This window comes from Chrysochloris asiatica, unplaced genomic scaffold, assembly GCF_000296735.1.
Source record: "Chrysochloris asiatica unplaced genomic scaffold, ChrAsi1.0 scaffold00041, whole genome shotgun sequence".
Taxonomy (NCBI): Eukaryota; Metazoa; Chordata; class Mammalia; order Afrosoricida; family Chrysochloridae; genus Chrysochloris; species Chrysochloris asiatica.
Window position 1 is genome coordinate 13,477,037 of NW_006408559.1, and position 15,152 is coordinate 13,492,188.

The window sequence follows — 15,152 nt, forward strand, 5'->3', positions numbered from 1 at the left end:
TAACCATGTCCACCTCTTGTCCGTGAATACCCAGTGAACTTAACCAGAGGGCTACAGCCACCTCTGAAGGCTTCCCAAGGGCACAGGCTTGCTGTCCACTGTTCAGTCCTGGCCCAGGTCCAGACCCAGACCCAGACCCAGACTCTATCCCAGGACCAACACCAGACCCACAACCAGGCGAGACCTCTCTCTCTCAGGCTTACATCACTTTCCAACAACCACATTCTTCACTTTTGTGACCCACCGGTCCCTCAGACATGTGACAAGCTTCCTGACTCTGCTTGTGTCTAATAAAACACCACAAACTGGCTGTCTAATGACAACAGAAATTTCTTTTCTCTCAGTTCTGGGGGCTGGGAGTCCAAGCAGGGTGTCGGCCATGCTGGTTCCTCTGAGGCTCTGAGGGAGACTCTGCCCAGACTCTCCCCCTACTCCTGGGGACCACCGATAAATAATCTGAGGAAGACTCTGCCCAGCCTGCCCCCCACTCCCGGGGACCACTGATAATCTTCGGTAGCTATATCTATATGGCTGTCTGTCTCTCCTCTCTGTGTCTCTTTTTTTATATATACGATAAGCACTGGACTACAAACCACAGGGTCTGCGGTTCAAGTCCACCAGATGCTGCACAGAAGGATGAGGCTTTCTGTTCCCGCAAAGATTTGCAGCCTCAGAAACCCTACACAGGGTCACTATGACGCAGAACCAACTCAATACCACTTAACAAAACACCCCACTCAGACTGGATTAGGCCCACTCTGGAGCTGTAGGGTAAGCACTGAACTGCTAACCTAAAGGTCGGCAGTTCAAACTCACCAACTACTTCTTAAAAACCCTATGCAGAGTCTCTATGAGTCGGAACAAACTCAGTGGCACTTAACAACAACTGTTCCATCCAGTATGGCCTTATATTTATCTATGGGGGAGTCCCCGAGTGCTCAGATGGTTAACACCTCAGCTACAAACCAAAGGATTGGAGGGTCTAGTCCACCTAGAGGTGCCTTTGAAGAAAGACCTGGTAATCTACTTCCAAACAATTGTTGTCATTGAGTCGGTTCTGACTCATAGCGACCCTGTATAGGGTTTCTAAGGAGCAGCTGGTGAATTTGAACCGCCGACCCTGAGGTTCAAATAGACCTTGCAGTCCAGTGCATTATCCCATTCTGACACACATGGGGGCGCCATGGGCCAGGGTTAATGCTCAGCAACTGGTTATTTTTTTTTAAGCTGTGGAACAAATGAACAAAAACATTTTCTCTGCAGAGTAAATATATTCACTCCCTCCTCAGTGCAGAGAAAGTGGTGGGTGACTTGACTATTCTGCACTTGAAGGCTTGTTTCTTAAGTATCAGATACAGAGTTAACGGTGAATGATCCAAACTGAGGGGAGCAGAGGCCCACAGAATAGACAAGAGCAGGTCACTCAGACTCAAGTGTCATGGATTTGGGGGTGTGGTTTGTGGTTATGAGTGCGTGTGTCTGATCATTGAAAAGCTTAAAACCAGGTCATCAGATGTGTCTGATTTGTTCCCACCCCCAATACACACACACACTTGCTAGTAATAAATAACTTCAGCTCACAAAATAACCCCGTATGTCTTTCTCTCCACCCTTTCCTGGAGGAGAGATGGTGTTTAGATTTAGAGTACTAGAAGGGGCAGGTAAGGGGAATCCCAGTTGCGGTAAATAAAAAGGCTAGGACAGTAACTCACTATTAAAATTGTAAACCACACACACAGCCCATTTGTAAAACGTTTGCAGACACTTATGACCCAGCGATTCTGCTTGTAAAGAGACTTGTCCATCTGTCCTCCAATGTCATACGCAAGACTGTTTATAAAGGACAGATTATGATGGTGTCTCCCACAGAGCACCACACAACAACGAGAATGGAAAATGACCCCCCTACCTACCCCTCCACTCACCCCACACACACACAACACACACAGACAAATCTCACAGACTGAGATTCATGATCCACTAAGTCATGCTGGAGACACCATCTCTGGGAAGTTCATGGAAAAAAGGCAAAGAAAATCTCTGGGGTTAGAAGCTAGGAGAGTGGTTACTCTGAGCGGCTGGAGACTGGAAGAGTCTTGGGGCTTCAGGGGACTCGTGTGTTCTGATTCTTGACCACAAAGCCAGTAACACAGTGTGTTTTGTGAAAATTTGTTGAGCTGTGCACTTTTTTGTTGTACTTTTCTGTATGCATATTTTCCTAAAATATACAAGAGTGAGGGAGAAAAGGTAAGATAATGGAAGAGAGGGAGAGAAGAGAGGAAGGCAGGAAGGTCTAGGCAGCAAACAGAGGGAAAGGGCTTGGAATCAGAACTCCTGGATTCAACAACAGCTCTGCCATTTTCTGGCTGTGTGACCTTGGACAAGCCACTTAACCTCTCTGAATCTCTTTTTTCATCTATCAAATAGACAACAGTTGCCCTACTTAGCTCACAGTGTGGTTATGAAAAGAACCACATGGTGTAAGGGATCTAAAAATCCTTCCATAGACAGTAAACTTCCACCAGAGAGGAGGTGGTGCTGTTAAGATTTCTGAAGACAGGAATTTTTGTGGAGGTCCAGCAAAGCTCACCCTGGACCATGGGTGAAGAGGGTTGGCATTCTGAAGGGGGTGTGAGGTGTGGGTATGTGTGGTGTGTGTGTAAAGGAGGTGGAATGTGGATATGTGTGGAATATGAGGATGTGTTGTGTGGTGTGTGAAGGTGTATGGGCATAGGGTGGGTGTGGTATTTGGGGGGTGTATGAGGTATGTGTACAGTATATGGTATGTGGGGGCTATGTGTGTAGGGATTCGTATACATGGTATGTGAGCAGTATATGTGGGAGGGGTGTGGGGTTTGGGGGGTTTATATGGTATGTAGGAGTTATGTGTGAGGGGTGTGTATGTATATGGTATGTGGGCATATGGTACGTATGCGTATGCGGTGGAGGAAGCTGTGGGGGGGTGTATATGTGTGGAAGTGTATGTGGGGGGTGTAGTTACGTGGGGTTGTTGTGTGGGTGTGTATATGGTACACAGTTTGTTGGAGGTAGATGTCTGTGGCTGTGTGAGGATGTGCACACACACTGGTTTCTGTTCATTGCCTCCCCTCTCCAATCCCCAGGGCCTGGGCTTCAACTAAGAGCCCATGAGTCACTTGTGTGATTGTGTGTGATGCTGTGTCTTTCCAGTGGGTGTCCACAAACCTGAGTATGTGCATGGTCCTCAGTATTTTAAGGTGTAGATGCCCAGTCCTCTAACGTAGCACATGGGACTTTCTGGGCCTTGGCTAGGCCTACCAATGACGTGGACAGAAAGAGACCACCCCACCCAACCCCCTGTCACCCTCTGAACAGAAGCTCGTCTCAAAGCTGCAATGGTAGTGCTGAGAGGGCCTTGGCGTCTCTTCAGAGGTGGACTGAGGCTGAGGGGCCACACGGCTGGTCAGCGGGAGCCCAGCCACAGGCAGAGTGCTGTCTCCCAGGTCAAAGGGTAAAGCTAAGGTCGCCCTGTTGCCATGGTCTGGTTTTAAAGAGCAGTTGTTTCCTGAAGCATCAGAGTGAAGGGAACTCTTCATACTTCAGCATGCAGTGCTGCTCTGGATGTCATTGTACAAAAATGGTGAAGACATTTCTACTTTCGGGGCAAGAGCTGCACCATCGGCCTGCTCTGTATGCCAGAGCTCCGATACACGAGTGAGCACCAGATACACTACTTCTTTAAAAGACAAAATTGGAGCTGCCCCGCCACTATTTCCTTCAGCAAAATAGAAAAATGTTGCTTTCTCTATTGCTGTTAGGTGCCATTGAGTCAGCTCCAACCCAGCGTCTCGTACAATGGGATCAAACACTGCCCAGTCCTGCACTGCCCTCACGGTCGTTGTTGTGTTTGAGGCCATATTTGCAGCCACTGTATCAATCCATGTCTCTGAGAGTCTTCCTCTTTTTCACTGACCTTCTGCTTTACCGAGCGAAATGTCTACATCCCTTCTGATGACATGTCCGAAGTAAGTGAGGCCAAGTCTTGCCATCCTGACTTCTGAAGAGCATTCTGGCTGTACTTCCAATAGAGAGGTGTTCGCTCTTTTCGCAGTCCGTGGTATATTCAATATTCTTTAGCATTGTAGTTCAAAGGCGTCAGTTCTTCTTTGGTCTTCCTGACTCCCTGTCCAGTATTCACATACATACAAGGTGAGTGAAAATACAGTACTTTGTCTCTGTGAGGCCCTGAATCTCCAGGCAAAACCTTGTCTCCAGATTTTCATCTTTATTCTTGTTTACACTCCACTTTGTGTCTGCCCACTCCCAGGGCAGATATGTGAGTGCCTCTGCGTGTGTGTGTCCAGTTCTCACAGAAACACACACACAAAACTCTCAATGTAGAAAGGGAAGATTAATAGGAGTGGACAGGCTAATTGTTTACTGACAAGTAAATGGTCATGTATTTCCCATTGGGTGTGTCATCTGCATGTAGATCTCGGTTTACAGATCCTAAACTATCTGATGGAAAGTCAGAGACCAACAGCTTCAAACAGAAGATGAGAAGAGACCACCCACTAGAGATCAAATCTAAATGGAAAGAAAATCCCCGACAAGATTTGGTTTACTTTTTTAATTTCTCTTTCTCTCAGTTTCTAATTTTTATTCGACCTCCTCTAAGCACACTTGCTGGGTAAGTTTCCAATGAAATGAAGTCCATGGGATTTCAGATGACAAGCTGGCCTGTATCCCTCGCATCCCTCGTGAGCAGTTAATACACAAAAGATCTCATGAAGAAACGGCCCCAGCACTGAACCCCTCCAGCTCTTTGTCAGCACGTCACACTCTCTGGGTGGCACATACCGTTAAGTGCTGGACTACTAGCCGAGATGTTAGCGCTGGAAGCCATCCCGAGGCATCTCTGGAGACTGGACCTGGGAAGCTGATTCTGAAAGGCACAGTTCTGCTCTTCACACATGGGGGCGCAGTGAGTTAGAATCAACTCAACAGGAACAGCAGTGCCGACAGCAGCTGCCAACCACGCCACAGTGCTCGGGGGCCTTTCATATCGTTCTCTCTGTCACCTTCCTGTGAGCTGGGTGCTGGGGGTGGTAGTCTTACATTACAGCTGACAGGTAGGACCTGCTCTGGTTGCCCCAGGCCAGCCTAGTGACTGGCAGCCTGGCAGTGGGGTATCCTCGCTGGACATGTGGGCAGCACAGGCTGACTTTCAGATTCCTTGGCCCCCCGTGCCAGCTACCAGTCACAAAGGGGCTTGGTGGTGCTGACCAGAGGGCTGGCAGGCCGAGGTGCGCGAGGCGGGGCAAGCTGGACCTGGAAGTTCCTGCCCACTCACTTGCCTGTCAGGGACATGGCTTCTCCAAGCACACCAAGGTAAAGCACTCTCGTGACTAGCTTCCTCCCTCCACCCTTTCCACTTCAAATGGATTCAACACCAAAATAAACAAAAGAATTGATTTTTCAAAATGGCAAAAGAAAAACTCAGACAACACAGCCAACTTTGAAGTTCTACTCACTGACAGCCCAGTGTCCACAGCGTCACACTCCCAGCTGCCAACGTGGCCCAGGATGTCCCAAGAAGGATGCCCCTCAGCCTCTGGGCTGAGAAACTGCTCTTTGTCCTCCAGGATCAGCTCAGCTCACACGGCAACTCGCACAGCCAACGACCTCCCAGAACCCAGTGCTTCAGTTCTACCTCCGAGCCTCTTCCACGAACTTCTATTGCTTAAATTTCCAGATATTTTACATTTATTATGAAAAAACTTTAAATGCAGACAAATTGGAAGTGCAGTAGAGAGAAGTCTGGAAGCTCCTACCAGCCTCAACGAGTATCAACCAGGCTCTGGTTCATGTCTTCTCCGACCTGTTTCTCATCTCAATTTTCCGAAAATGCTAGGCATTGTATCATTTTATCTATAAATATTTTAGTATGTATCCCCAAAACAAAAGGCTTTTTTTAAAAAAAAAAAAGATAAACATGACCACGATACCATTATCACATGAAACAAAATGAACCATGGCAGTTCAGAGTTCAAAGTCCCTCTGTGGACTCACCAATGGTTATTGTTATAAATTGGTTCGATTCAGGATTCAAACGAGCTCACCACTTCCCACTGGCCAGTGCTCCCTCATAAATATCTCAGTTCACACATCTCTTCCGGGTGTCTTCTCCGAGTCCCAAGGCCTGGACAGCTGTCCTTCATCTGTCCTCCCAGAACACCTGTGCTGACCACTCTTGTAGCTCGCCCACTCAAAGTAGACTGGACACTTCATGAGGGCAGGAGGGTTAGTGTGGTGCAAGTATGGCCCGGGGCTTTGCAGAGCTTGTTCTGTATGTAGCACGCACCAACAACTACCCTCTGCTGCCAAGTGCTCAATACAGCAACAAAACTCATTTTCCAGTCCTTGGAAACTCATTGATAACATTCAAACCAATAAGTAGAACACCTGCTTGGGATATGTCTGCAAAGCCTTATGTTATTTCTGGGTCTCCAGCATCTAGCCCAGGGCAGGGACAGGACAGGAGTCAATCTGGCTGTGTGACTTCAGGCTCAGACTTAGCTCTCTGGGCCTCACTCCTTAATGAAGACTAAGGAGCCCTGGTGGCTTAATGGTTAATCACTCCACTGCTAACCTAAAGGTTGGTGGTTAGAACCCACTAGCCATTCCACGGGATAAAAACGTGGCAGTCAAGAATCACAGCCTCAGAAACCCTGTGGGCAGGCAGCTGGAGGAATCGGAATTGACACGATAGCCACAGGTCTAAGGAAGTTGTTGTTGTGGTTGTTAGGTGCCATCGAGTCAGTACCGACCCATAGCGACCTTATGCACAGCAGAACGAAACACTGCCTGATCCTGGGCCAACCTCACTACTATTGCTACGCTTGAGTCCATCGATGCTGCCACTTGGCCAATCCATCTCGTTGGGGGTCTTCCTCTTTTTCTCTGACCCTCCACCTTACCAAACATGATATCCTTCTCCAGTGATTGGTCCCTCCTGACAATATGTCCGAAGTATGAGAGACTTAAGTTTGGCCATCTTGGCCTCCAAGGAGCACTCTGGCTGCACTTCTTCCAAAACAGATCTATTGGTTCTTTTGGCAGCCCATGGCACTTTCAATATTCTCCTCCAACACCATAACTCAAAAGCATCAATTCTTCTACGATCTTCCTTATTCACTGTCCAGCTTTCACATGCATATGGTTACTGGAAATACCATGGCTTGGGTCAGGCACACCTTAGTCCTCAAGCTGACATCTTTGTTCTTCAACACTTCCAAAAGGTCTTGTGCAGATTTGACTACTGCTTCCGTGTTGATAGTTGATCCAAGAAGAATGGAGTCTTTGACAACTTCAGTCTTTTCTCCATTCATAAGAATGTTGTTTATTGGTCCCGTCGTAAATTGAAGAAGAATGGTGTTGCATTGTCAAAAAGAACATATCCAGATCAGTCATGAGGTACGTTGGTAGGATAATATTCATGCGCCTACAGGGAAGCCCAGTTAATACCACTATTATTCAAATTTACACACCAACCACTGAAGCCAGTGAGGATAAAATAGAATTCTACCAACTTCTTCAAACTGAAATCTATCAAGGAAGAGTAGGCTGGCATTTTCTTTCACTGGGGTGGCCATTTGCTGTGCACTTGCTGCCCCCTGCTGGCCGCACATGCTCAGGTCCCTTTATCCGGATTTTTCTGGAAGAACTAGCAGCCCCGTCAGGTGCCCATGAGTGGGCTGTCCCATTGGGTTAGGTGAAAACTAGAATCCTGATCCTCCCTTCCGTGTGCCCACCACTCCTCTCCTCTCAGACACAAGGATCTGGGGAGCTTTTGAAATGGGAAGCTGCCCGCCTGATTCTTGTAGGCAGCTGATCTGAGACGGCTGCCCCAACATGCTGTTTGTAGGACGTGTTTCCATAAACCCAGATCTACAGACTTGGAAACCCTTTGTAAGGTCACTGTCAGAATGACTCCACGGCACACACACACACACACACAGTTTAGAAGGCCCATGAGATCTTGGTCTGGGAAAGAATAAGTGAAGACTTGGGTTTATAATACAAACCCCTTGTTGCTGTTGTTCAGTGCTGTTGGGTTGCTTCTGACTCACAGTGACACCATGTAAGACAGAACCAAGCACACCTGGTCCTGTATCATCCCCCCAATTGTTCAGTTTGAGCCCAGTGTTGCAGCTACTGTTCTAATTCATCTCATAAGAGGCTCTTCCTCTTTGTTGCTGACCCTCGGCTTTACCAAGCATGATGTCCTTCTCCAGGGACTGGTCTCTCCTGGTAATATGTCCTAAGTATGTAATGCAAAGCCCACCATCCTCACTTAACCTGCCTTAAAGCATTTTCTTTGACAAATCCTGGCAGCCTATAGCACACACAATTCGACCTGGGTGGCCAACACCATTACTGGTAGGCTTGATGCAGCCAGCCCTGGAGACCTTTTCTTTTTGAAATCAGTTAAAGATTCCTTAGGTTGCAGATCATAGAATCCAACTGCAACTGTGGCTAACTTAGCCTAACAGCAAGAAATTGTCAGAAGCCATGTGTATATGTTTGTTGACTATTCCATTTGTCTTCAGGCTCTACCTATGCTATACCAAGATCCTTGGGTGGCACAATTTGCACTTGACTACCAGCCTGAATGTGGGCCATTTGGATCCACCCATTAGCACCACAGAAGCAAACTCTGGCAGTGAGTTTTCATGAAGACAGTCACTTCTACCCTGTAACAACAGGAACATGCTGTGGCCGCCACTTAGCATAGGACTACTTTTCTGAGCCTCAGTTCACTCAGCTAAGAAGTGTAAGAACAGCTGGGCTGCCTCACTGGAGGGTTAAAATAGGTCATGCATGTGCTAGAATGTTCCTTAGAAGTGAGGATGGTGACTTTGTCTCACCTACTTGGGACATATCAGGAGGGACCTGGAGAAGGATCTCATATTTGGTAAAGTGGAGGGTCGGTGAAAAGAGGAAGACCCCCAATGAGATGGACTGACACAATGGCTGCAACACTGGGCTCCAGCCTAGCAGGACCGGGCAACATTTTGTTCTGATTTCGGCATGGGGACCAATTCGATGGCACCTAGCAATAACAACTTACACAGTACTTGTCGGCTATCCCAACTAATGCAGCCATTTTGTTTTATCACCAAATATCCCAAAGCTGGATCCAAGATCCCCAGTGCCCAGCACTGCCCACGCATTTGCAGTGCGAATTAGCACTGTGGAGTCCTCGTCTGCTCTGTTGTTCACTGTGCCTTGTCTTCCATCTTGGACTCCAACTTGAAAGTTAGTGGCCGCTCTGGCCCTAAGCCTATGGCCCTTAGACACGAGTCAGCCCTACAATGAAACTCACCCCGCACGGCTCAACTTTCAGCCAAATATCACATTGGTCTACAAGGTCTAACAACTAATGCCAGGGAGCTATGCACTCCTTAATCAACCAGACAAGATCAAAAGGGCAGCATGTGCTTAGGGAGAAAGCTCCGAAGCCAGGAAGGGAAAGAAAGATGGATGAAACAGAAAAATTAGGAAGAATACAATGTGGTGATTGCAATCAATGTCACGGATCAAACTGTGTATGAATAGTTAATTGGAAAACCCATTTGCTCTGTAAGCTTTTGCCCAAATCACAACAAAGTAAGTTAGTGAAGAAGACAAGACGGTGTTGTGTAGTTACATCTAACATGACCTTCTTCCTTTGTTCCATTGTATTCACTAGGCCCCCACCGAGTACTGCAGCCTCCAGGAAGGCCTGCCCTACCTGGACATGGTGATCGCAGAGACCTTGAGATTATATCCACCAGCTTTCAGGTATGCCCAGAGCCCTTCCCCTGCAGCCGGTCTGTGTCTCAGCCTTCTTCATATCCCCAGCAGGTGTGTGGCCACAGTGACCTAGTGATGCACGCCCAGCCAGTGTCCTCAAAGCATTGTTGGTCTTTCTGTTTTCATGGCTTTAACAAACAGACCTGTGTTCTCTCAGTTTAGATTGGAAGTCTGAATGCAGGGTCCAGCTTTAGGGGAAAGCTGTCTGTCAGTTCTGGGGATTTCATTATCTGTGGACTTGACAGCCCATAGAGACCTCCATGTGTCCTGGTCTCTATCTTCCCATGGGCCTAGGAGCTTCTCAGCACAAGGGACCTCAGGTCCAAAGGACAGGCTCCACTTTGAGCTCTCCTTTCTTGAGGGTACTGAGATCTTTCACGAGCCTTTCTTGACAGGATCTTTTCCCCAACCCAAGCCATCTCGTCCAGCCTTCCAACCTTGATGACTCTGCCACACCCCTCTTCCATGGATTCTTCGATTCATTCATTCAGCTGCCATTTATTGAGCTAACCACGGGGCAGTCACCTGTGTACAGAAGAGACAGGAAGCCCTGTCCTGTTCAGAGTCAATACCTCATGGCCCAGTGGCGCTAGCATTTCACCAGCGGACAGTCACATCAACCATGAAGTGCCCGAGAGCAGGAGTTCAGTCTGCTTCCAAAACGAGATGTCCCGTGGGACAGGGGAGGTTAACTCCGTTGTTGCTGCGATCCTTAAGAGAGTCAAACAGCAACCAGAAGTAAAAGTAGCACAAACTGTCACCGGGGAGTGGACTGTGTTCAAACAACAACAACAAACCCCAGGATGGTGACGTCCTAATCCTGGGTACCTGTGAATGAGACCTCGATTAGAAATAGGATCTTTGCAAATGTTAGTATAGTTTTATTTTGCCTAATTATTTGATCTTATTTAGTTGGGTGTTTTTTTTAATGTTTTATTATGAATTATGTGATAGTTTACATGGGAGAACATTAGTTTTACATTCATCCTATCGTATATTGTTTCATTGCCATGGTTACAATCCCCTCCATGCATCATCAACCAACCAAAGGGTATACCCTGCAAACCTGTTCCCCTGTGGTCTGCACAAAGCCCCTCTCCCTCTCTGGGTCTAAAATCACCAGCTGCTCCATCTCTCCACGTCATCATCTCTGCCTCCGTCTCAGGCATCACTGCTTCTCTGGGTAGGATCCCGCTCTCCGCTCTTGTCCCTTGATGGTCCCAGAGACCTCCGCTCCTAGACTGCAAAGTTACTCCCCTCCTTGCTATAAAACATCTACCTTTACATTTCCAACCCTCACACAATCAGTCCTGATAACAATTATTCACCATTGTATCACAAGGGACCTATCCGCATTTCCTTGCATCAGCCCCACCCAGACAGATTGGATACTACTCAGTGGAGATTCTACCTTCCTCCACACCCTCTTGAAAGCTTGTAAGCCAGTCACTTCTTGCCTTTGTAGCCCCCGCCCCCCATTTTGGGTAGCCAATGTCCAAGTTGCCCATCCCTGTCTACTCTGTATGGAGGGGGTGGGAATAATCCTTGCTGTAAAGATTTGTTCCCTCTTTTGAGCTACTGCATCCATAGGTGGAGATCAAGTTCATCAAATTGTATCAGATTACTCTTACGCTTCACTCTCCACTCTAGTCCTCTGTGGCTATGTCACTGACTCTGTGGCAACCCAGGTCTTGCCACACTGCTGGCCAACCAGGTCTCCACCTGGGTTGTTCTATTGAATGTTGTAGGGTTTAGCTTGCAACGTCATTACTGTTTTTCCCTCTCTTCCCCTTATCAGTGACGAAACGTGATCACCAATCAGAGCATGTATTCCCATTGAGTCTTTGTCTTGGAAGGCGGTTTGCTCTGAGGGGACCCAACCACTTGCCTTGATGTCTCCTGGGCAAGCAGCTTGATTGTTCTTGTAGTAACAGTCTGCCTATGTTGTTTTGATTTTTCCTGTTGGCCTTTCTTTCAAGAAGTATCTTGTGTTCTTCTAGCAGCTCCAGGCTGGTCTGCTTGTCCTTTCAAGTGGAAATTTCTCACCTCAGAAGATTCTGGATGCTGTTCAAGATTCCACCTATAGTCTTATGTAATGCAGAGGCTCCGCAGGAAGCCTCCTTCACTGGGCACGTTGTAGCCCCATTTTAGGTGTTCTAATCAGTTATAGGCAGAAGATGAACTTACAAGCTTTCTATGGTGTTATTTCTGGCTATTCCTTTCTCTCCCCCTCCAGTGTCTATTTTATCATATAATGCAAGGAAACCCAAGATTCAAAAGACAGCCAAGCATCTTAACATTATTTCCCCCCTTTTCCCCATTCCAACCATGTCTCAATCCCTGTATCCCAGAACCCTGTTGTTCCAAAGTCGTGCACACATCATTGTTTACCTTTGTTCCACTTAGCCCATGCAAACCTGACTAATTGTTCTCCCATCTGCTTTGTTCTTCCATTCCCCTCTCCCTTTCTGTATATTGCCCCCCCTCCCCAGCACCCAAACTATCCTGTCTATTCCCTGCCCTGTGCTCCACCATCCCCTACCTCCCCAGCAACCAGCAAAGAATCCATCCCCTTTTGGTATGGGTTCTTTCCCTTAGTCTTCTACAATAGTGGTCCTATGCAGTATTTCTCCTTTTGTAACTGACTAATTTTACTCAACATAATGTCCTCAAGGTTCATCCATGCTATGCGGTGGCTTGCAGCTTGTTATTCTTCAAGGTAGCATAATATTCCATCATGTGTATGTACCACAGTTTGTTTATCCATTCTTCAGTTGATGGGCACTTTGGCTGTCTTCATCTTTTTGCTATTGTAAATAGTGCTGCTATGAAAACTGGTGTGCATATTATCTACTTGTGTCATGGATAGTAATTCTTGTGGGTAAAAACCAAGTAGAGGAATTGCTGGATCATAAGGTATTTCTATTTCCAACCTTCTGAGGAAGCGCCATATTGCTTTCCAGAGAGGTTGGACCATTTTGCAGTCCCACCAGCAATGCAGGAGTGTCCCAGTCTCTCCACATCCCTGCCTGCACTTATTGTCTTCTACTTTTTTGATCTTTGCTGTTGTTGGTGTGAGATGATATCTCATTGGTGTTTTGATTTGCTCTCTCTTAAATGGCTCCTGATTGTGCACATTTCTTCCTGTGTTTGTTGGCCGCCTGGATCTCTTCCTTGGTGAAGTGTCTGTTCATGTCCTTTGCCTGTTTTTTAATTGGGTTATTCCTTTTCTTGTAGAGGTATTATAGTTTCCTATATATTTTAGAAATAAGTTCGTTGTCTGATGTGTCATTGCAAAAGATTTTTGCCCATACTGTGGGTTCCCTTATCACTCTTCTGGTGAAGCCTTTTGATGCACGTAAGTTGTTAATTTTTAGTATGTCCCACTCATCTATTTTGTCTACTTTTGTTTGTGTGGTTTTCAAAATGTTTGATAGTCTGTGTATGCCCTGAATTAGTGCCTTCACATTTGTCCCTATTTTTTCATTGGCCTTCATAATTCTGGGATTCACATTTAGGTCTTTAATCCATGTTGAGTTCCTTTTTGTGTAAGGTGTGAGGTAAAGGTCTTGTTTCAGTCTTTTGCATATCACTTTCCAGTTCTGCCAGCATCATCTGTTGAAGAGACTATCACCTCAATCTTACTTAGTTTTAAAATTATGTGTTTAAAATTATTTTGTTAAAATATTTTATCTTTAATTTTTAAGAATTACTTTAATTGGTGTTATTTAATCTTATTGACATTTAATTTTTTCATATTAAATTCCATTTTTTGTCTTAAAGAAAATCATGAAAGTCAGTTTTGTCCTTTTTGTACTTTTATTTCATTACTTTTAACTTGTTTAAAATTATTTTCCTGTTTAATTTTATTATTTCATCTATTATATATGTGGATCCTGGTGTGACACTGGACCGCAAGATCTGTTTGAACCACAAGGTCAGAAGTTCAAACTCACCAGTTGCTTCTTGGAAACCCTCTAGGGTTGCTATGAGTCAGAACTGACTCAGTAGCATTTAACAATATATATGTTTCCAAGGCTGTAAATCTTTGCAGGAGGCGAAAGCCTCATTTTTGTCCTGCGGAGTGACTGATGGGTTTGGACCATCAATCTTCTGGTTTGTGGTCCAGTGTTTATCCTACAGAGCCACCTCGCTCCCTACGATGGATGGATACAAATGTATTTCAATGTCTGTTTGAAACCTTATTTTATCATGAAAAGGTGGTGGCTCTTCCTAAGCGCTGGCATTCGCTTCTTTGCTTGTTGTTATGTGCTGTCTAGTCATTTCCAACTCACAGCTCCCCTGTGTAGGGAGTGTCCAGTGCTGATGGTATAGGAACACCTGAATGTTCCATCCATAAAAGACATGGAGGCTCAGTGCTGGTTGGAGCAGTATTCTGGTCCTTCATATGCACAGTCCATTCAGCTGACTGGGGCCCTCTCAGTGGCCTCTAGAGGACAGCAGGTTCTGGTCTCCAGCCACCTCTGACTCCAAGAATCCATCAAGGTCTGCACTGTTCCCAGTCCAGATGAAAGGATGAAGCCTTCATGCCTCCTCCCCACAGCACCAGCATTTGCTCCAAGCAACTGTTCAAAGCCTCCTCCTTCCGCCATTCTGACCTGTCCATCAAAACTCCTACAGAGACGGATACTATAAGGAGCCAGGGCTGATCAGACTGTCTCCCCTGAGCTGTAATAGGGTCCAACAGATATGGCATGTAATCTTATACCTCTGTAAGACTTAGGGGAAAACCCCTGTCCTGCAACTAGAAGTAAGAGCCAAGGTCAGTATTTATAAAGTTTAAAAATCTTTATATTACAAAAAACCATACGTGGAGTTTAGAACAACAATGTGAAACACTACCAGTGGAGTTGCTTCCAACTCATGGGACCTCACTCAGGTCTGTCAGAGTAGAAGCTGCTCCACAGTTTTCAAAGGTATAATCTTCTGGAAACTTGTCACTAGGCCTTCCTTTTGAGGCATCTCTGAGTGAGTTTAAATCACCACCGTTTGCAATTAGTAATTAAGTACAATATACAATACAGAAAGGTCCACAGGAAAGGCTGGGCCCACCCCTCCATCCTCTGCATGGTCCACCCGGTGTCTCCTGGCAGGTTCACGAGGGAGGCAGCGAAGGACTGTGAGCTCCTGGGGCAGCACATCCCTGCGGGCACTGTGCTGGAGACAGCAGTAGGTGCCCTGCATCATGACCCAGAGCACTGGCCAGAGCCTGAGGCCTTCGACCCCGAGAGGTGAGCTCCCCTACAGGGCCCAGGGATCCAGTGCTGGGAACAGTGTATACCACTTTGGGATCC

The 15,152-nt window shown here is 46.5% G+C and overlaps 1 protein-coding gene across 1 annotated transcript in view; it reads left to right on the plus strand.

Moving 5' to 3' along the window:
• Positions 1-15,152, plus strand: part of TBXAS1 (thromboxane A synthase 1 (platelet)) — a 154,585-nt gene that overhangs the window by 135,790 nt on the left and 3,643 nt on the right. The window contains exons 11-12 of the mRNA XM_006861247.1: positions 9,734-9,825; positions 14,952-15,089. Coding sequence (XP_006861309.1) covers positions 9,734-9,825; positions 14,952-15,089 — 230 coding nt within the window. The remainder of the gene's footprint in view (positions 1-9,733; positions 9,826-14,951; positions 15,090-15,152) is intronic.